Here is a 22,760-nt window from a genome sequence, read left to right on the forward strand (position 1 = left end):
CACAAAGCCAATCCTTCCTTTTGTACCATTCACTGTAGAAAATACAAACCATGTTCTGACCTTACCTTTGCTGAAGGTCTGGTAGCTCTGGTGTTGGTCTCCCATCTTTTAAAAGCTGTTGTTTTGCCTAAAAGGTTTCTTTATCATCTCTGGCGCCGTCATCATGACTGTAGTGTTATCCCGCCCACTAGCTAGAGAACGTAGCAGCAGCGGTCACGTGATATCAATTCACTAATGTACTGTGAACTTACGTATAGCATTTAGCATAGCATGGTTACGTCCAAAGGCAGCGTAGAGAGCTGCCTTTTTATGTAAATGGTTTTCCTCTTGGGGAACTGACTGCGCATGCGCAAACACGTAAAAACACGCTATGGGAACAGAGGCAGAGCAGCCATGTGCTTTTGAGAAGGGGTGTGGCCCCGTCCTGCCTTACAGCGGTTAGGAAATAGCGATGTTTAGCAATTTGGGCTATGAAAAGTACAAAATGCTGACACTTTCAAACTTATAGGTACTGTAGGCTATCGGAAATTGAAAAGTAAATCATTTATAATGATGCTATAATTAAAACAAATAATTAAAATATCAATTCACCCTTGGGTGGGCACTGCCTTCCTTGCCTACCCTGACTGCACGTCTCTGTCTGTTTACTTAATGGCAACTATAACCCTTAGATTTCTCCTTTTCTTCATGTTTTATTATTGATTTGCACATCCATACTGCACTTTTGAATTGTTTGGTAGTAATTTTCCAATTTTTGGTATGAGCTCTGAACTAAAGTTTAGTTTGTGTGTATTTAAGTATAATGTTTTATATATTGTGTTGTTTTATGTTTATTTATTTATTTTTTTACATTTTTCTGACTCCTAGACTTTCTGTTGACAGCGTCATTGTGTACGCTGTCTTGTGCAAGCTCCTGCTGCAAAACTAACGGGACAATAAAGAGATTCTGATTCTGATTGTGCACGTCTGTTGTTGCACAAAATGTAAATGTTTTACAGGTCACCTGTGTGGCCAGGCTGATGGGCTTCAGAGCTCATGAACTTTACGGTTCAGCTGTGAGCATCATGAGCGAGTCACAAGATTGAAAGCAAAGGTCGCACAATATTCTGTCAGTCTGTCACAAATTTTCAAGATGTCGAAAATACCAGATGTGCTCCTGCTTTTCTGTTTCTTTGGGACAGCTGGTGCTCTGTACAAACAGTGGATACCTGACACAAACTATGAAAACAAGAGCAACTGGGACAAAGGAGAAGTTCCCTGTGGAAGCGACACAGTCCAGTTCGCCGCTCAAAGAAAAATATCTGTTTTCGTGAAGAATGCACACGCAGTGAAGGAGATGAGGTTGCCGATTGATGGAGAGTTCATTCTGGTTATAGGGGCTGGATTTTATGTTGACAACGGACAGGAGTCAGGCTGTGGACAAGGAGTAACTGCTCATTTTACAGATTCACAGCCTGTTCAGTGGTTTAATCCAGCTCTGTGGCAGACGGCTTCCACACTAAGTGACCTGCAGTTTGAAAAGTTCCTGTTCTCTGTTCACGAGGAGAGTATTCCGTGTGCGTATGACGACGTTGTTTTCAAAAAAGACACTTCCTTCAGAGTTGACACGAGCTCGAGTCAGCCCATCATTCCAGTCAGAACGGTGTTTCTGTTGGGGAAGACTTACGAAATTGGATCGGAGTTCTCGCAGTATCTCAGTTCACGAACAGGCCGACTGCAGTTTCAAGGGTCATCTGTGGTCACTGTTGGAAACCCAGGATGTGGGGATCCATCTGGGTGTGTCTGCGGGAATTCTGTAAACCACCAGGATATTTGCAGCACAGTGACATGTGGTTCCCTGAGCTGTAAGAAGCCTCTTCTACCTCTGGGACACTGCTGTGGGATTTGTGGTGCCATCCTCACAATCCAATTCGCTTCCAATTTCAACCTGCAGAATTACAGGGAGCGAATAAATCACCTTTTCCTCATCCTGCCACAATACAAATCCATTCAGTTGGGCATGTCCAAAGTCCAAAGGTCCCAGCGCCTTCTGGGGATCTTACCATTTGGTACATCACCTGATATCCAGGTGGTTATTCTGGATGGAGGAAAAGGAAAACTGGCAGAAGACCTAGCGTGGGATATCATCAACGATGCACGGGTTCACGGCTCCAACTTGGGAATCACCGAGGCTGAATTCCAAGCATCATCTGGGAGCAACAGCTCACAATCTAGTGGAACTGCTGGAATGGTGGTGGGAGTTGTATTTGGGGTTTTACTTGTACTTACACTCATTGTTATCTTGGTTGTCTTGGTTCAGAGGAGGGTTCTCCGAATGCCACCAATGCCATCTTTGATCATCTTTAGGTCAAACCATGACATAGGAGATCTTGGAGGGCCTCTAGACCATGGCTTTGATAATCCCATATTTGATAAACCCAGCATGCTGCCTGAAATGCCTAGTCTGTATGAAACAAGCGCCAGCATTGCACTGAGTCAGACAGGTGTGCACTTTGTTAACCCAGTTTATGATGAGAATGAAACAGATTTCAATGCCTGATGAGTTTATTGCTCTGTTATGTGACCATTTTACAATTCTGCGGTTGTATTTTTGCACATTGGCAACAAACGTTTATGAATTTTTGATGAACAACATAACTTTTAATGATCGAATAAATAATAAAGAGGGGGAAAAAAAAGAATGACTGCCACTACACTTTATGTAATCCTCCGTTCCTATCTCATTTAGGGCCCGTAAAGAATACAACACAGCTGCAATAAAACTCCTGCTGCACACTTGTTTTATGTTAATGCTGCTGTTGTCACTCAAGAGTTGTAAATCAAACTTTCTATCACATGTAGGAAACCCTCTAAAAATTGAACATCTTGCGTAATTCCAATAAATCTTGGTGAAAACTGTTTTTTCCACTTTTTTTTTTACAAGCTCACAGTGAAGTTGATTTCTAACAAAATACATCATTGTGCATGAATCAGAGACACAACATTGTCTTTCTTTGATAGCCAGACAGTAACATACAAGGGTTCAGTAAAATCAGTCGTATAAGAGTGGAGTAGCCTCATATCATCACTGACACTATAGAAAGAAACACAACCCTGGTCAAAATTCAGATACAAACCGATCCTGGAGATCTCTTCAACTTCTAACACCGTCTCTGCACCAGCGTGAAACACTGAGAAACCACGACTGTTCCTTCCGATGCACCAGGAAAAAGCACTGCCAGTGATGCAACTGGTGCTGTGCTCTTCTTTACGGGGAATGCTCTTGTAGGTGACACCGACATGTGCACCTTCCCCACTCAGCTCTGCTTCAATGTAGTGTCTCCCCAGGTAAAGGCTCTCTGAGCTCATGGCTTGGCGCCAGTATTCAAAGCGATCTGGGTGCTCTGGGTAGCTGTGCTGCCATGGACTGGTGTTGGTCAGCTTTCGGTTGCCCTCCATTAAACGCAGAAAGTTGTGAGTGGTGACAGGGTCAAAGGTTAAACTCTTAATGTCTGAGAAAGAAAAGCATCATTAACATGGGCATGAAAAATGCTAAAATTTTACATATTGATGTGAAATAAATTATTACATTTCAGAAACTCCTCTCGGGTTTGAGGGTCTGGCAGGGATGATTGTAGAGTCGCTGGCATCATCAATTTAGTGCCTGTAAATCATTTTAAAGAGATTATTTATGGTTTTGAACAAATTACTGCATGTTTAAAGCTGTCGGACATTTTTTTTTTGTTTTTTTTTGGGATAAATCCATAGTGTAGGCCTCATTGATCAATAAATCAGAGATAATTTGCTCAAAATAAAGATGTACTCTATGTAAGAATGTACACTAAAATTGAAACCCTGAATTCAACTGAAAATAATATGATAGCTAAATGACAGGGTCAGACCATTCTTTTACCATGTTTATAACTCTGTTTGGTTCAGTCTCAAACCAGGGTGGATAAAAATAACACAAAATCAATGATTAGCCAATAAGGTCATGGTACTTGTGTATATGGATAGAGGTGTAAAGATATATCCTACTCAAATAGAAGTACCGTTACTTGATTGAATTTCAGTAAGTCATACATAAAATACTCAAGTACAAGTAAAAAGTAGCTAAATCAAATAATACTCAAAGTCAAAGTTACTAGTTACTTTCACTCGCCACATTTATTTTTGGTATTAAATCTTGCCACGGCTCCCTTGCATACAGTAAACATCTCATGTATAAACTTAAAAAGAAAGAGACCAAATCTACCACAATTGGATCTGTATAAAATAAAAGGTTTGTCAAAATGTACAATTATTTTAAAAAATAAAATAACACCAATGAATTTCAATTCAAAATGAAAAAAAAATGATCATGCTCTAAGTACAGCTACATTTATGAACTCTAAAATTGTGCCATGTTAGTAACAACAGAATGGGTAGAAACCACAACCTGAACCATAGAAAGTGGCTTTTATCAGAAATGGAAGAACATGGAATATAGAAATACGTCTTCATAAACTGACCTGAAATAATTACAGCACTGTGGTTTAAGGTATCAATTTTCTTAATAATTTACTCAGTAACAGTTGGGTGTAGAAATGTAAAGAATCCATTTTTTTGTTTTAAAACATACGCATGTACAAGTAAAATGACTGATTTAAAAATATACTCAAAAAGTACAAGTACCCATAAAAGCAACTCAATTACAGTACTGAGTACTTGTAATCCATTAGTTTCACCTCTGTAAGTGGATCAATGGTGCCTTATGTGGTAAATTACTGTGTAAAAGCTGTTGAAAAACAACATCTTGATCTTCCTTGTTGTTATTATCTGACTGATGGATAAACAAGTTTGACTTAAAGCTGCCAACCAGGATACGTGATGTGAAACAGAAGATAAAGGGAAGCTTTTACTTTTGTTAATGGTGCTGAGCTTTTTCCTGTAAGAAGAGGAAATCATTTCACATAGCTCCTGAGTCGCATCAGTCACGACTTGAGCGTAGGAGGTCAGATGAGTCATACGAGTGACAGAAACACGAGGCACACATACGTCGGTCTCTCCTTTTTTCCACTCTGAGTATTCCTGGAATAAGTTAGAAGTAACGTACGTGAGGTAACATTCCGGAAACAAAGTTGTTTAAAGGAAGACAAAAGGAACTGATTTCCTCTTTCAGTGTTAACACTAATGTAGTGCTAAAACATTGAATGCTTGCAGAACCCCCCTGAGCCATTTACTAACATGCACACGTGTTTTCATTCTATGCATACCTGCAGAAAGTCAACGTCAGACTTGATCGTAGACAGTTTGTTCAATTGAGCATCTGTTTTCTCTAACTCTACTCTTTTCTGCTCCAGATGTGCCTGAATGCCTGCAGCCTGTCTGAGGGCCTGTTTCTGCTCTCCTTCCAGCACCTCCACTGCCCCTTTCCTGGCCTCCTCCACCACAGCCTGCAGCATAGCGAACTGTTCCTCCACCCCACTGCACAGCTCCTGCACAGATGACTTTAAATACAAAAACAGAACAAGGACAAAAGGAAGAGGATTATTGTTAGAGTCTGCTTACTCATACCACACTATTGTGCAACAAGGGGATCCCAGTGTGACGCAAACAAAAGAATACCTTAATCAGGTCATTGTTTCTGTCCAGGTTTCCAATGGCTTTTTCAGCAGCTGAGGCAGCCTCACAGATCAACTTGTGCTTATTCTGTAGCTCAGACTACAAAGAATTACAACAAAGGACCAAAAATTGTTTCTTAAGGTTAAAGTTCCATCAATAACTTAATTGTTTTAATATAAGGTTCCTTTTTCCCCACTGTGAGAACATCTTGCAAATTTCAACAGATGAAAAATGCACAGGTTTAAATGCACATCTATCTATAAATCAAGGAAGGTCTGTGTGTGCGTGTGTGTGTGTAAAGTGCATATCTCCCTGACGCAGTGTCTGAACAACCTGAAACCTTTTTAACAGCTTGCACATAGCCCAAGTGTGTGCATCCATTATTCTGGACTTATTTGGTGTTGCAAAACATTTATTTTCATTTCATTTTGAAAGTGGGTTAGATCGGACATGAGAGGGGGAGGGGCGTCCAGATATTCTCTAGCTCTATACTGTGAACACATGCCCGCAAAGTCCGTGTAAACATTTCTCCGTGAACACACCATTTTAAACGCTGATATTTTCACCACGTGTTTATAACCTAATGCGCACCTTGGATGTACATGACATGTTTGTGTGTAATTAATTTTCCCAATGGGTTTTTTTTTTAGTTTTTCCTTGCCGAAGGAGAGTCTAAGGACAGGGATGACGTTTATTATCCATTTGCTTAAGTCCAGCGAACATTGGTGCAAACTTTATTATCAATTTATCATGCGCATGTCCCATAGAATTACACCAAGGAAATTGCACACGCTATTTTACTTTGCACCCGCAAATATACTTCAGAGTACAAAGTATGTACACCTCTTTATACATCCAACCTTCTAAACACATACAAATTTGCCCATAATTGACAACTCTTCTTAAGCTCCACTATATGAATACATATTTTCGACGGGCACTGTACTAGTTATTAAAGATTTGGTTATAGCTATAACAATTTTAGCAAACGAAGGGTTGTATATTATGGAGGTAGATTTGTGTCTTTTTTATTCAATAAAAAACACAGTAACTTTTCAATAAAAAAAATAAAAAAAATCACTTCTCTTTTCAATCATTTTTTTTTTACTTCAATCAAAATTAATATTTTCATCAAAGAAAAAAGTGTTCAAATGCCAAAAAATATTTGCATTTGAAGACTTTTTTTTTATTATTGGAAAATGTTTTTTTTTTTATTTAAGTGATTTTTTTTTTCATTTAAAAGTTTTTTGGGATTGAATAATAAAGACACAAGTCTACCTCCATCATCATAAAATGATAAATTCCACCTTTTTTTTTTTTAAAAAAAAAACCAAAAAAAAAAAATTTTTTAAATGTTAGAACTATATAGTTCTTTCTACATACTCTTTGATATTCATTTTCAGCTTCTATTGATTTTACTGACATTCTATACTAAAGCGTCATTCAAGCATATTTGCTGTTGTTTTGATAGAAGTGATACAAGGATAAATGGCAAAAGTACCACTCCTCAGTACTCAAGTAAAAGTATAGATGCTTGAATAAAAAACGACTCTGGTTAAAGTAAAAGTATTGAAGTTGATCCCTTACTTGAGTAAATGTAAAAAAAAAAAAAAGGACACGCTACTAAATGTACTTAAGTAAAAAAATTAAAAAAAGTAAAACAAAGGTCACTTCAATAATAAAACAAGGTTTTTAAACCAGCAAATTTTATATGGAAACAAGTTAAATCTGTTACCTTTGAACACCTGGATAATTTAGCTCTCATCAGAGATACAATTTGTGAATAAAAGGCTTAAAAAAAAAATGCAAATGCTCAAATAAACCCAGAACAGCTTTGAGTTAAATATCTTTAAAGACTTGAAAATTTCAGCTATAAAACTAAGGGACCTACCTAACAGAAAAAAAAGCTCAAACTACCAACATTTTTCATTTAGCTTCAAGAGAATCATGTTCTCCAGGTTTTTGGAAAGTAAGTACAGATATTTGTTTAAAAAAGTAAGAAGTAAATGTGAAAAGTCGCCAAAAGAAATAAATACTAAAGAAAAATACAGATACCAGAAAAAAATACTTAAGTACAATAATGAAGTATTTGTAGTTCATTACTTGTAACCTCTGGTGCCTATAACACAAAACTAACGGTATAATTCTCTTCTGCTGCCTGATGACAAACAATGCATGAAAACTCAAACCTACTGCAGTATTATGAAAAGATCAGTAAAATAGTTTAATCACTTTTTGTTGTAATATTAATATCAGATCAATAGTAAAAATGTGTAAATAAGTTAGAATATTAAATACTCCCCTTTTTTTTACCCTCCTTAAGAAAAATGTGCTGATAATATTTTTCCGACCTCTTTTTCTGTTCGTGCCTCCTCCAATGATCGTGTGGCGTGCCCTTCATGTTGCTGACTCTCACATTCCAGACACAAACAGCAGCCGTCCTCCAGGCAGAAGCGCTTCAGAGGCAGATGATGCAGCGCACACATGTGACAGTCGATGTCATGGAGCGGAGCCACTAAACGGTGGTTCTGAAACTTGGCATTCTCCAAATGGGGTCGAAGATGAGCCTCGCAATAAGAAACCAGGCAGGTCAGGCAGGATTTCTCTGCTTTGGTGGGGCCGTCCATGCAGGAGTCACATAACACATCTTCTGGCAGCAGCAACAACCCGTCATTTGCAGGATCCTCCGTTTCTTGATCCCCATCACTGTGTGGACTGCTCTTTATGTGTCCCTCATTGTCACTGCTTGGAGTCGCCATGTTTCAGTCCTCCTTTCAGCCTCAGACTGGCACTTGGCCTTCTATGAAATTTCAGTAGTTTTCCCAGGTTTTTCCAACATCCAATCTCTCAGGGGAAGTACATAAAGCAGGGATTGAGAACCACGCCTAAGGTGTTTTGTTCTTCAGCAGCTGAACTATCTCATTTTTCACCCCTCCCTTGCTTTTTTTCCCTTCTTTCTTTGTCCTGGATCCAGACTTTCTAAGTTTAGGACAAAGCAGACTACAAAGACGAGGGAAAGGAAATGAGTGTGTTAGGATGTTATTCCAGTAAAGGGAATGAACCTCCTGCTGCTCCTTTATGAAGAAAAAAAAAACACTACTAATTCTAGTTTAAGACGTTCACAAATCTTTTTACTTTCTTTCCTCTCAGTCTGTAAGTTTGGGGGTGTGTTTTTCCACATTAGTCAAAGACAGCCCCCTCCCTATCTACACAACAACTTCCTGGTTTTATGTCACACAAAACAAATGTGACATAACACATGCACGCATGCAGCAAGTGACTTTTACAAAAACATAAGCTATGAAGACATGTTTTGCACACATTTGTATCACACACAACCTCAAACACGTAGACGTGTGTTATGGCAGAAGCATAAACAGCTGTATTGTAAACAGACAATGACTTAGACGGGATGTTGACTGACCTCATGAGCTGTGTAGTACAACATACAACATGAATACAAGTGGTGTAGTGCAGAGTTCACACTGTATTTGTGCTCAATGTAAACAGTTTATTTTGAGTTTTTTGTTGTTTTTATTAAAAACAGGCTATGCAATTGTAGTAAATGTAAGTTTTTCTTACAAATTAAGATAACCTTCTCTGTCTTTAAAAAGGTTACAGCACTGTAGTCACTGTAGCTCCAACATTCCCCTTTCAGTTGCTTTTGGGCATGCCTTGTGGAGCTGTTATTTTAGCACAATATCATAAAGTCCCTGTTTTTAATAAGTCTTTTCACACTCGGTAACTGCGCATGTGCCACTTAAGGGGGTCACAGGTCGAGAGGGATATAAACGTCAACAAGCACGTTTGCTCTCTTGATATTTCCAACCTAACAGTGTTTTGTCATTTTAGTCCAGAGATCTTTAGTGTTTATATTATTCATATTACACATATTCAAACTTGACGAGGGACCAGGGTTTTTATTATTTTATTATTATTATTATTGATGGGACAAGGGAGATTTCCGAGTGTGAAAAGGACAGTATGTGTTCTCACTTTGAAAATTTACATTTACGAGGTACACCTTTCACTATCCAGGTCCACGATTATTTTTATTAAGCTATTAGAATTCTGTTTACAAATTTGAAGGAAGTGCACCAAATGGACATTAAACAGGTCGATAAGTGAAACAGCACTGATCAGCTGATTTGAGTTTTAAAAGCAGGAAAAACCAAATTTTTTTAGCTCGTCTGCAACATTAGCTTTAGCTGCTAAGTCTGCATTTCTACCTTGGAGACCCATACCACGTTTCTGCAACAAAAAAAAAAAACATTCAAGGAATAAACGCTCCAACGGGAAAAAAAATAATCTAAATCTCTGTCAGACTCGCTGCCTGCAACGTCAGCCATGGCGAGTTTATCCTACTTGACCTTTGACCTCATGTGCGAGAACTGAACGAGTGCGATATTTCCGAGAGTGTGAAGGCTTATTGGGAAAGGATGAAAACTAAAAAATAAAATGAGATGAAAACAATTACACTGCAATTTACTTCACCTAACAATCATTAGTCAATCTTGATCAGATATAGAGTAATAATTAACATCTAACTATTGTATACAGTATCCATATAATCCGCTTTTCCAATGAGCTCAAAACAATGCACAAAAACATGAAATATATGCTACTTATGGACATGCAAAATCCCATAGTACAGTATTCTGCACTCTACAAAACAACGCAATGAGGAGAACAACAACCAAAAAGTCATTTGACGCATTAAAAATGTTTATTTTAATAAAGTTGGAAAAAAATAAAAATTCAAATGTGTTAGGTTGCAAACATCAATGCTTATATGTGCAGATATTGTACCAAGAGTACAAGCCTTTAATAAACATACAAAGATTTATGAGTGGTAGACAAAAAGTTATTCAGCGTCTAGTGTAATATCATATATATTTGACTGCAAACAATACTGTATCTTAACATAATTTACAATCCTGCTGCAAATCTAAAGTTCTCTCAGTATGCGATTGGTCATCAGTACCAGTCATTGCTAGGCCTAATATGGCCTGTTGTGTGTAAACATGAACAAAAATGTCAATAAATAAACATCTATTTTCAAAAATAGTGGTAACAAATAATTAAAAAAAAAAATCTAAATATGTAAAAACATGAATGATGTGCATCTAATGCACAGGCACAAGCAATGCAGGCACAGGAGTTACGGTAGGTAGTTTAACCCCACAGGGGAAAAAATGTTCACGGGACAAGGATCCCACAAGCCATCCTCTGTTAGCAAAGTCACATGGCATCCAATGACACGACACATTACTGCACTTCAATAATTGTCTTTCAGAGTGTGAAATCATGCGTTGCAGGGAATTCAGAGCAATCAATGGGAAGGGATGATTTCAGAGATCATCCTGAGCAAACACAGCAGTTAAAAGGTTTCTGTTGAAAGTTGATCTTTCACCTCTCTCATCATACGAGGTGTATATGGTCCTTATGGTGTCATTGGCTGAGATGCAATGTGAGGCACTGTAATGCTGCTGCACTGACCTTTAAGGATGGGTGAGCTCAAAGCAGAATATCATTCACATCTTCTGTTATCTGCAGAGCAGAGAAAAGACAGGAAAGAACATCTAGGTTTGTATTGATCAAATGGTATGTAAAGGAGCCAATCAAAGCCATGGAGTCTTATCCTTACTCTATGATATAAGGTTTAATAATTAATATATAAACCTTAAAGAAATGTTGGTTTTCATTAGGAGTGTCCTGATCAATTACAATGGCCTGCATCTAAAATCTTCAGACATAAATAAGTGGTTATTTTGTACTTTAAAAACATAATATTTTGTTTTTATTGGATTTATTGACATTATTTTCCAGGTACTTCTAAATTTAAATTTTCATTTATTTCCTTCAAAGGTAAAATAACTATTAATCTCTGTTTGAGTAATATGACCTGATCAAGTCTTTTCTAACATTCCACACTACAAATTAAGTAATAAAAGCATGTATGATGCATGGTGAATTTGAATGCGAGAACAAATTTATGCGTGAAGTAGAGCATGACCGATTAAACTAATTATAGGTCAATATTTTTTTTTTTTATTTACTAGTGATTTGCTTCTTTGTCTTGAACCATATTTTGGTTTCAAAATGAAATGTGTTTATGTAAAGTATACATCCTGTGTATATTAATGTTGTTATTTCATATTTTAACAAGAACCCAGAAATGTGACCATATTACCCCTGTTTTAGCATTTTTAAACGTTATTATTATAGTAATATATATCAGCCGATATATTAGCTATCAACAGCAGATACGCCAGGAATCTTATTTTTAAAACCTCTAATATCTGTAATTGGCATCAGCCCTAAACATTCCATATCAGTGGCTCTAGTTGGAAGGATGAAGTGGATGTATGTATGGATGGAAGCTACCCTCTCAGGTAAAGTCATTCATCCAAATAATACAGAAGCACATATAAATACGTTCTTTAACAAACAAAGACCAAGACTCACAATTCTGTGTCCTCCATGCAGTCGTGGTCCTCTATAGCCTCCAGTCTTCTCTTACAAGCATCTAAAATCTTTTTCCTTGGTCCGAGTGGAATATGAATGCTCTTTAGGTCGTGATCAGAGCATAACTCCAGTGCTGCGAGATCAATCTTCTCCCTCCTAAAAATGGACAAAAACTCACTCATACTTTGAGTGGCGAGAAAGACTTCTAGAGAGCTTGTTTCTGGCTCATTGTCATCATCCAGCCCTAATTCCACTTCTTCCCAAGGAAGCTCCTCCAGGTTCCTCTGCTGAAGGCTGCGAGCACTGCCAATGCTATCATCATCTGCACTTGGGTAGTGTTTCAACCTGCTGTGTAAATGCACACTATTACTTAATTGATCCTCGCTGGCTGCGTCTCGGACACCAAGATCAAACAATCCCCCGCTAACATAGTTCCTCCTAAATACCATTGTACCAAGGCCAGGTCGGTTAAAGAGGGAATCATGTCCAGAATCTGTGCTGATTTCGGAATACTCCACATCGGTTCCATGGAGGTCAGGCTCACTAATGGCACGGGAAATGGCATCATCATTGTCTCTGGGGAACATGTCGCGAATATTGCGTCGGCCTCTGTCTCTTGGGTTGATGTAAGTCCCCTGTTTAAGAAACATGACGTCATTACCCAGCTGTAATCCAGAGAGCGAACGCACACTCTTTCTTCCATCTTCATAGATTTTGAAAGTGCCATCTCCTTGTTTCCTCTTCTCGAGCTTCTTTTGTATCTTTGTCTTACCTCGATTTGTGGCATGAAGAGTCGCCTAATGGGAGAGAATTAAAGCAGTGATGGGGAAATACTGTTAATGCTAAATAAAATTTAAAAAAAAACTAATACAAAGGTGAAGGAATAACTCGAGATAATTTCAAACCTGGGAATATGGCACACTGACAGTAGTTGGACTAAAGTTGTGATGCCTGTGGCTAACAGAGCTGCTGGTGTAACTAGTAAAACTCATGACATCAGACATCGAGGCATCAGAGGCATCTTTAAGAAACTTCTGCTCCATCCGTTTATGGTGTTTCTTTTGCATCTTCACACAGTCTTTGATTCGTCGCTCAGCATCACGAAATGCTCGGTCCTTCAGCTTGCCAACCAGCTTCGGGTTGAGGCCTGTCTGCTTGGTGGCAATGGAGTCCAGATAACGCACACAATCCATATGGTTTTTCATGGCGGCCATGTCCAGTGGTGTGTGGTAGTCGTTGTCCAGGCACCAGATGTTGGCACCAAAGGACACCAGGAAGAACAAGCAGTTGACGTGACCATTGGCCGCTGCCAGGTGGAGAGGCGTGTTCCCCCATATATCACACTTGTCAGGATTTCCTCTGCAGGTCAGAAGGATTATAGAGAAAACAGGTTGGCTCCGATGAAAATGAAGAATCGTTTTGGTAAAAGTTTACTTCCTTAAAGGCACACTGTGTAACTTTTGGCCACTAGGGGCACAAGACCGGTAACTTTCACGCAACAAGGGCCGCAAAAATCAACAAACAGTCAGTCGGGCCAGCCTCCCTTCGTCTTTTGATTGTGTATGCAGAAAGTAGTTGACCTGTAACTTTGGGATTGGCTCTAAGGGCTGGGTGCGAAGCAGTCGTCTGCCCCCTTCGCCGAGGGTCGGCATGGCGGACGGGCGACCCCGTGCACACCAGGTCGCCCGACCCTCCGACCCCCAGCAAAGGGGACTGACAACGGCGGCAAGACCAGGTAGTAGGCGGGAAGCGCCACCGACGCGGGCTGAGCACCGAATCTGCCGCGGCGGGGAGAAAAGTGGGCGGGGGCGGCTGCTCCTCCAGCCCATAGACTGTAGCTTAGCGCTGCTTTGCACCCCAGCCCTTAGAGCCAATCCTTATCCCAAAGTTACGGATCTGACTTGCCGATTTCCCTTACTAAAGAATCCACGTTTAACTGAACTATCGCAGGGATTAGAGCACTTTTAACCCAACACAAAACTACCATATTGTGCTCTTTTGGCTGTAAATAGAGGCCAACTCGTTTCAGCTGCCCACAGCAATGGCGCCGTGTCGGGAAATGCCCGTATGTTGTGAAATCACGTGGGAACTATGTATAGCCAAGAGTGTGGTCAGGTGACTGCCGTAAAGTTAAATTTCTCCAGGCATTCTCCAGGTCACATGACCTGGTGAAAGACGGTTCGTCTCTCAAAACTTACATAGTCGGTATTTTGAGATGGAAGCCCCGCTCGGAACATTGATACTGTCAAGCCCTGTATATTGGCCTGAGGAATCATTTAAAATAACTCACATGGGTAAATTCTTAAGGTCAAAAAGTCCACGGTGTGCCTTTAAGCTATTGATTCAGTAGCATATTTGAGTAATCAATCATGCCATAGCACATTGGTTCTCAAATATGTTGTCAATTTGTGAGTTGCTGGCAATGTTTAGTATGATTATAAATTTAAAAAAATAAACATTATAAATTCATATTTTTAATGCTTTCATTTGTTAATTTCTCTCTCTCGCTCTCTCTCAAGTGCCATCGTGTACCCCTTCGGGTACACGTATCCCCATTTGAGAAACACTGCCATAGCACAACTCTTTTCTATTTCTGAGAACAAACACCTAATATTAACATTTTTGGTCAATTCCAGAATCGACCATTTTGATTCCACACAAATCCACAATCATAAATTGTGAGTCTCCGACCTCAGAGTTACCTCTACATAAGTTGTAACGTTGCCTGTCGCTGTCCTGTAATATGACCAAAGGTTTTCTGACAACACTGCTGATCTACTGGTATCTTCTTACAGGGGAGGCCACATTAGTTGTGCCTGCCTTTAAGAGCACCATCATCCATAGCTGATGATGTCACAAACAGAGCGCCAGCAGTCAATGAACACAGTTGTTAGGAATACAATAAATGACTGATGTGTCCAGGGAACACTTGTTGCATACTTCTTTCCCAACACCACATTCACATGCAGCAAAATATGTTCATGAGAGGCCAATTTCTTACATTTATTCTTAATATGTTCAATTTATATTAGGGTTGCAAAGGGACAAAAAAATTATCGGAAATTTCTACAGGAACTTCAGCTCTGGAATTTTGAGTATATCAAAATATGTAAACTTTACATGGGAATTATTTATTGGCAATAACCGGAAATTGGAAGTAACTTTTGAATAACTGATGCGGATATTTTTAGATATTTTCCCATCTATATTTAACATCCTTTTCATTTCCTATAACTCCAATAAATAATTCCCATGGAAAGTTTCCAATTGGGAAAATTTCCAGAATTTTATTTGGAATGGATGTTAATATTTATGTTTGGATATGACAGTTATCTAAAGTTACTCCCAATTTCCGTTTGATTCCATTAAACAATTCCCATGAAATGTTTATATTTTTTAAATTTCCCAAAATTTCCGAGCTTAAGTTTCTGTGAAAATTTACAGGTAATTTTCTGCCCCGTTGTAACCCTACTGTTACAACCCAGTCTCACTCCCAACTCATCACATATCGATGTTACGGATTGGACGTTCGGCGTCACTATGTAACGCTAAGGGTCCGTAAGCTTTTTTTCACTGCCACTTTTTGGCAGGATTTGCCAATCCTAACCCTAACCATAAGTTATGGGTAAATTTCTCACTAGAAATGTCATAAAAACAATTGTTTCCACGGGTCGACCCTTAGCGTCACATTTTTGCTCAAGTACCGCCTTTCTCTTATTTCTGAATCCAAGTACCCCCTTTGTCCGACGACAACGCTTCGCGAAGAAAACTATTCAAAAACAACTATAAAACGTAATGAAGGAATGGACGACTGAAAACACAGATTTTGAAGAATCTCATTTTGTAAATAATGTTGGAATGTGGTTCCCAACATTCTTTGGATCGTGACCCCATTTTGATATCAAGAATTTCTGGTGACTCTCCAGACAATTTTTTTCTAGAATTAGTTTTTGATTATGTATGAGCTCATATATATATATATATATATATATATATATATATATATATATATTTTATTTTTTTTTTTAATTTATTTTCTTTTTTTTTGTCATTTTTTTTTAACTGCATTTTAGTTGAAATAGATTTATATTTCACAAAGTGTAAGTATAGAAATACAGTTATTTAAGATTGTGTGTTGTTTTAATTAAAAAATATTCAAAACAAAAAAAAACAATACATTTTTTTCCAGAGCAGTTTGTTGAAGAGAACATATCTAACCATACTTTTCTTTCATTTTAGAACCCACTATGTACCGGTGCATGCATATGATGAAACTGCCAACTACATCCAAATTTAGCCACATAGAAAATGATGATAAATCTGCAGAGATGCATCTGTATCAATATCTGACAGTCCATATCACCAACTTAGTAGCTGATCTTGCAGGATGACGAGTGGAAAAGCTCGTGGTGATGTTCTCAAAAACAATGACTTTCAATCACCATAAACGCCTAACCAAAAAGAATCAACACGCCCGTTGAAAGTGTTTACAAAATTAATGTTCCGTTGTTAGACTGATAAAAGTTATCGCTTTCACAGCACAAATTATGCAACAAATTCATCACAGCAAGCCATACATTTAATTCGAAAGGTTTACACTTCATAATTTATGTGTGACCCGGACTCCACGTATGATGATCCTCGGCAGTGATAGGTCAGGATCTTTCATCTTTCCCTTCTTATTTTATCAACAACTGATCTCACCATCGCTATCTGTGACAGTTTGATGTGCCTGCAATACATTCTACAACTACAAGTACAACAGGTATGCCACTTTTCCCATGAAACTGTTGAACACTTCAAGGCATATTTGCACTTCACAGCATAGTTGAGTTATGACTTCTGTTATTGTTCACTTTTAGAGCCCTGTGTCAATCTATGGTTTATTTCTGGCTGCTGCTATCACTAGAGGTGTACAGTGTCCTTCACAGAGCACACAGCACTTGTTTTGTGGGAAATATGAACTGTTATACATAGATGTGGATGACCTTATAAGATGAAAGTGTGCACAAGTTTTAACTAATTGTTGTTTTTTTCTTGCATGCCAACCAGGTCAATCAACTACAATGAGGGCTTCATCAATTGGCATGAACATGAATCATAATTAAATGTCTATCACTTGCAATGTAATACAGCATTTTAAAAACTGGGTTTCTGCTGAAATTCATGAATAACATTCTTTTTTCAATCTTGAAGTTATTCATGAAGTTTCTATATTGATGTGACTGAAGAACTACCTCCAAACTATACCAATCTAAACATCAATCTTTTTTTTTAGTTTTTTTTTTAAAGCATGTAGTTCATAAACCTATAAAAAAATAACTAGTTATTCCAATGATGAAGATATGTGGATAGCTCTGTGCACTTGCTCAGCTTATATGGGGCGCAGATTGTAAAGTTGTGCATGCCAAAAATAAACAGCAACTTTTTGCAACATTTAGCAACAAACCACTTTCAAAAAATGTATGTGAATTTGTTTTATGTTACTTTTGACCAAATTCACAGCAATATTTGTGAAATTTGTGATTTTCTTCTTGTAAAAATATGTCAATGTTAAATCTAAATGGAGTTCCACAAGGTTCAGTTTTGGGACCAATACTCTTTACATTATATATGCTTCCACTAGGTAACAAGATATAAATTTCCATTGCTATGCAGATGATACACAGCTTTATCTCTCAATGAAATCAGATGAAACTCATCAGTTATTTAAAATCCATGCCTGTCTTAAAGACATCACATCCTGGATGAGCCGTAACTTTCTCCTTCTTAACCAGGATAAGACTGAAGTGATTTTATTTGGTCCAAAACACCTTAGAGATAAATTATCAGAGCAAATAGTGTCTCTGGATGCCAATGGCATTACTCTGTCACCCAGCACCACAGTAAAAAATTGTAGGCTTTATCTTTGATACTGACTTATCTTTTAACTCTCATTTTAAAAAAAATCACAAGGACAGCCTTCTTCCACCTCCGTAATATCTCTAAAATTAGGAATATCTTGGCCCAGAGTGATGCTGAAAAACTAATCCATGCATTTGTTACATCTAGATTAGATCATTGTAACTCTTTACTTTCAGGATGTCCTAGTAACTTACTAAAAAGTCTCCAGTTACTTCAGAATGGTGCAGCTAGACTACTAACAGGTACTGACAGGAGAGAGCATATTTCTCCAGTATTGGCTTCCCTTCATTGGCTTCCTGTAAAATCTAGAATAGAGTTTAAAATCCTCCTGTTAGCCTACAAAGCTCTACATGATCAAGCTCCTGTATATCTTAGAGACCTGTTAGAGTCTGCTGGTCTTCTGGAAGTTCCTAAAGTGTCTAGAAGTAGAACAGGAGGCAGAGCATACAGCTACCAGGCTCCTCGCCCTTGGAACCAGCTCCCAGTCGTAGTACAAGAGGCTGCTACCCTCTCCACCTTTAAAAGTAAACTCAAAAACGACTTTTTTGCTAAAGTATATACCGTATAATAGCGTTAACCAAACCACTAGGATTTAGGCCCTAAACCTAAAAATAGGAACTAAGAACTAAGATTCTATAATAGCACACCAACATTATATTCAAACACAATCCACCATCTACACATACAGTAGCTCTAATAGGCTGCAATGGGATGATGTCCAGTCAGACATAGTTGTGCCGGGTCGTAAACAACCCCTGCACTTCTGTCCCTCGTTGCATAACCCATCATACTGCTCACACTGCTTCACACATTTACACTGATGTCCACCCTATATATCATTACATGTGACCAGTACAAGACGAAACCTCGTCTATAGTGGTAGCATTTCAGAGCATGGAGGATGCCGCAAGACGTTTAATGTTGACCTAACCACTAGGAACGAGTGTATCATAATGTATCATGTTTTTCCTGCAATCTGTGCCTTCTCCTCGCCCTCTGCTCTCTTTTCTGTTTCAGGTGTCTTGATGATGGAGCTGGCGGTTCCTGATCGATGGCTCATGGCTCAACTTGTCTGGGACACTCGGATGGACCGATCATTGGTTCACGGTTCAACTAATCTTCAACACTCGGATGGACTGATCAATGGTTCACGGCTCAACTAGTCTGGGACACTCAAATGGACTATCCTTCTACCCTATTCTGTTTGCCCTTCTGGTCACTAACCCCAACCAGTTGAAGCGGATGGCTGCCACCTCTGAACTTGGTTCCGCTGGAGGTTTTTTCTTCCCACTGACGCTAAATGCTTGTTCATCTGGATCTTGTTGGGTTCTTTCTGTCTTACTATGGGCTTTATATTTTGTTCAGCGCTTTGAGATTACTTTGTTGTATTTTGCGCTATATAAATAAAGTTAAATTGAATTGAATTGAAAATGTTAAACATTAAATCTAAATGTTATATCTAAATCTTAAATATCAAATCCAAATCTAAATGTTACATTTACAATTTAAATGTAAAATCTAAATCTATATGCTAAATGTTAAATCTAAAACTTTGAGCTCTTATTTTAGTACCTCTGGTGAATTTGCATATTAACATTTAGATTTAACATTAAAATTTACATTTAACATTTACATTTAACATTTAGTATTTAGATTCAACATTGACATATTTTTATGAGAAAAAAGATCACAAATTTCACAAATATTGCTGTAAATCTGGTCAAAATTAACATTAAAAATTCACATACGTTTTTTAAACGTATTTAAACGTGGTAAATGTTACAAAAACATGCTGTTTATTTTACCATGGACAACTTTACAATCAGCGCCCCACGCAGCTTATATTTCGTCAGATTTCTAAAAGATTTGTCACACCTAACAATTATGAATGAATAAAATGATCAAACTTGTCCGATTCGAGGTGATGATGAAGACCTGCAAACGTGTTATGTCAGGTGTCATGTACCTGAGAAGACTTGAACCTGTAATTGGTGTAAACCTGTCAAAGGTGACCTGCATTGTCTGAGGTGCACAGTTACATTCAAGGATAGAATTTGTAGGATCAGTGCACAACATCTTCTTATTGATCTAAAAATACAGAATTACACTTGAAATCTAAATAATAATAAATGGAATAACTGAAGCAGGACCTTCCACATACACACTGTCGGAGGTGATACCCACCCCCTGGACGCGATCAGCCGCAGGGCCTCCAGGTTCCCGTGATAAGCGGCCCATAACGTCGGTGTCATGCCATCTTCATCCGGTGCGTTCAGGTCCTTCCGTGTGGCCTCCTTCAGCAGGTCCAGGTACCCGTCCCGGGCCGCTTTGTGGTACCTGTCATTCATGGTGCACACCTACAGCACCCTGTGCTCCATACCGTGAAGTAAACACCATCACCATGATCTCTCCCCGGGGGAGGTCTCGGTCTATCCCGGCACAGGCAGTGAAGAGGCGGGGAGGCACGGACGGTATCCAGGGACGCAGACACAAAGCTCGGCCTGTGGAGAACAGTGCTCCCGGTGGCCAACACAGTGTTTGTGTGGGTGTTTTAGTTGTTGTTTTGTGTATTTTTGTCTTTTTCCACTCATTTTGTATGTTTTTGGTCACATTTTGTAAGTTTTTTTTCTGAGTTTGTATGTTTTTGGTCACATTTTGTGTGTTTCTGGTCACATTTTGTATGTTTTTGGTCAAATTTTGTAAGTTTTTGGTCTGAGTTTGTATGTTTTTGGTCACATTTTGTGTGTTTCTGGTCACATTTTGTATGTTTTTGGTCAAATTTTGTAAGTTTTTGGTCTGAGTTTGTATGTTTTTGGTCACATTTTGTATGTTTTTGGTCACATTTTGTATGTTTTTGGTCTCAATTTGTATATTTTGGTCTCAATTTGTATATTTTGGTCACATTTTGTGTGTTTTTGGTCACATTTTGTGTGTTTTTGGTCACAATTTGTATGTTTTTGGTCTCAGTTTGTATGTTTTCGGTCACATTGTGTATGTTTTTGGTCTCATTTTGTGTATTCTTCTCTCATCAACTTGTATGGTTTTTTGCAGAGGTGCAAAGAGTACTGATAGACAGTATCCTACTTGAGTAGAAGTACTGTTACTAGATTGAAATTGTACTCAAGTACAAAGGAGTCATACATAAAATACTAGTAGAAAGTAGCACAATTAAATAGTACTCAAAGTAAAAGTTACTAGTTACTTACTCAAAATAGTACAAGTACCCAAACAAACAACTGAATTACAGCAACGTGAGTACTTGCAATCCATTACTTTCACCTCTGGTTTTTTGTTTGTTTATTATTTTGTGTATTTTTGTTGCTGGTGGCATGTTCTTTGGTATTATATAGTTAATGTTAGTTGCAAGTAAATTATTAGCAGCAGGCCTAAGGGGTGTTTCATCAAAGTGTTCTCAGTGGAGCTAGGCTTACGGTTTAAATAAAGGGTTAAAGAAGGTGTTATTTAGTCAATTTATCATCTAAAAATAACTGAAGCATGTGATCACACACTGATTGTGTGCATTTGATAAGTTTTTTAACACCTGTCAGCGTTTAATAAAAGAGATGATGTAACTCACAATGAAATAATATTTAATTTATGAGAGTTATGAGTGTTTGATGAGTAGTTTGTTGAACTCAGTACTAAATGAACAGCGGGAGCAGGCAGCGGTGCTGTTGGATGTTACATCCAACACTGTAGATGGTGCAGGTGCAGGTGAGCTGTGCACGAGAGTTGCGTGCACTGCGCGCACATCCTGAAAAAAGTATCTTTGTCATTGGGAGCCTTAGTGCTCTGCCCTGTGACTGTCCTTGAAGCCCCTCCCTCTCTGAATATTCACAGATTTCTCATTATTAATCTCTAATCAATGAATAGACACATTTATACCGTGCGGTAAACAGAGGCATTGGATACGTACGTGTCCTTATATATTATTACTGATGGTTTATACACATGGAGACTGTGATATTTCATTAAAAATATTGTACACATTAAACATGTCATAAGACAATTGTCATTGTCATTTGTATGGATTTAAAATCATATTAAAACTTTTACCATGATCTTCTGTTTAATTTCCTTTTAAAATACTGTATTAAAGTGGTATTTAAAAAAAGAAAAGTGTAACAGAAGTCTCCTTTTTCGTTTTATAGATCTTTTTTAAGTGTTTAAAAGCATCACTAAATGACTTCTTTCAAAATGATGACGTGCTTACATGAGAGTGCGTCTGCAGCTTAAGCCAAGCCTGCTGCTTAAACCTGGTCAGGAGCAGGTTTGACCTACGAACTGTGTTACTATGGTAACCAAGGTGTTTTCTCGTTGATGAAACCGTCGTTCCAGTTAGAACCCGGCTCAACGGAGCCGAACTCTCAGGTTAAACCTAGACTTGACCCTGAGCTGGGTTTGATGAAATACCGCTCTGTTGTTCCTGTCAACAGCTCACAGCCAGGCAAGTGTCAGAAGCAAGAATGTGTCCAGAGAATTGGGAGTAGACATTTTATCTTCTTGGGCTGGTTGTGCCTTGTACAAAAGTTTGGTTGGTGCAAGAAGTTTGGTCCAGTTATCAATCACACCACAGGCCAACCTCTACAACTGTGATTTCTGAGCTTTTATGTGGTATCAACAAAATGTGGGTGTGTGGGTGTTGAGTCATGCTGAAAATATGCTAATATGCAAAAGGTCTTCAGAGATAAGAGCTGGTAGCATAGCGAATAAATCTAAATAATACTTTACATACATCTTGTGTAATTTGCTGTCATTTTGTGTGTGTTTGGAGTTATTTTGTGCATTTGTTTTTAGTTTTTTTT

At 38.3% G+C, this 22,760-nt stretch overlaps 3 protein-coding genes across 5 annotated transcripts; 1 reads left to right on the top strand and 2 right to left on the bottom strand.

Moving 5' to 3' along the window:
- The first annotated feature begins 1,034 nt into the window (after window positions 1–1,034).
- Window positions 1,035–2,900, top strand: amn (amnion associated transmembrane protein). The gene has a single exon (XM_028455143.1). The coding sequence runs from the start codon at window positions 1,133–1,135 to the stop codon at window positions 2,537–2,539; it is 1,407 nt and encodes a 468-aa protein (XP_028310944.1). The 5' UTR covers window positions 1,035–1,132; the 3' UTR covers window positions 2,540–2,900.
- On the bottom strand, window positions 2,527–11,133 carry LOC114468316 (tripartite motif-containing protein 16-like). 2 transcript variants are annotated; one of them, XM_028455140.1, is made up of 7 exons: window positions 11,083–11,133; window positions 7,935–8,583; window positions 5,587–5,682; window positions 5,235–5,468; window positions 4,881–5,049; window positions 3,569–3,643; window positions 2,527–3,491 (listed from the first exon to the last, which is right to left on the bottom strand). In XM_028455140.1, exons 2-7 carry the CDS (start codon window positions 8,340–8,342, stop codon window positions 2,956–2,958), a joined length of 1,518 nt encoding a protein of 505 aa, XP_028310941.1. In that variant the 5' UTR covers window positions 8,343–8,583; window positions 11,083–11,133; the 3' UTR covers window positions 2,527–2,955. The 2 variants fall into 2 exon arrangements, with proteins under 2 accessions (XP_028310941.1, XP_028310940.1); XM_028455139.1 differs by lacking the exon at window positions 11,083–11,133 and having other exon boundaries at window positions 7,935–8,720.
- Window positions 10,442–20,447, bottom strand: ush1ga (Usher syndrome 1Ga (autosomal recessive)). Of its 2 annotated transcripts, XM_028455141.1 has the most exons (4): window positions 20,140–20,447; window positions 12,957–13,410; window positions 12,052–12,848; window positions 10,442–11,133 (listed from the first exon to the last, which is right to left on the bottom strand). In XM_028455141.1, exons 1-4 carry the CDS (start codon window positions 20,301–20,303, stop codon window positions 11,130–11,132), a joined length of 1,419 nt encoding a protein of 472 aa, XP_028310942.1. In that variant the 5' UTR covers window positions 20,304–20,447; the 3' UTR covers window positions 10,442–11,129. The 2 variants fall into 2 exon arrangements, with proteins under 2 accessions (XP_028310942.1, XP_028310943.1); XM_028455142.1 differs by lacking the exon at window positions 10,442–11,133 and having other exon boundaries at window positions 12,048–12,848.
- Window positions 20,448–22,760: the final 2,313 nt, after the last annotated feature.

This window comes from Gouania willdenowi, chromosome 8 (genome assembly GCF_900634775.1).
Source record: "Gouania willdenowi chromosome 8, fGouWil2.1, whole genome shotgun sequence".
Lineage (NCBI taxonomy): Eukaryota > Metazoa > Chordata > Actinopteri > Blenniiformes > Gobiesocidae > Gouania > Gouania willdenowi.

Coding starts and splice junctions, on each gene's coding strand:
- amn (XM_028455143.1), top strand. CDS start 1,133: ATGTCGAAAATACCAGATGTGCTCCTGCTTTTCTGTTTCTTTGGGACA.
- LOC114468316 (XM_028455140.1), bottom strand. CDS start 8,342: ATGGCGACTCCAAGCAGTGACAATGAGGGACACATAAAGAGCAGTCCA. Junction 5,050..5,234: donor CTGACGTTGACTTTCTGCAG/GTATGCATAGAA, acceptor AACTTATTCCAG/GAATACTCAGAGTGGAAAAA. Junction 3,492..3,568: donor CCGAGAGGAGTTTCTGAAAT/GTAATAATTTAT, acceptor TTTCTTTCTCAG/ACATTAAGAGTTTAACCTTT.
- ush1ga (XM_028455141.1), bottom strand. CDS start 20,303: ATGAATGACAGGTACCACAAAGCGGCCCGGGACGGGTACCTGGACCTG. Junction 13,411..20,139: donor CGGCTGATCGCGTCCAGGGG/GTGGGTATCACC, acceptor TCTGACCTGCAG/AGGAAATCCTGACAAGTGTG. Junction 12,849..12,956: donor TCAGTGTGCCATATTCCCAG/GTTTGAAATTAT, acceptor CTCTCCCATTAG/GCGACTCTTCATGCCACAAA.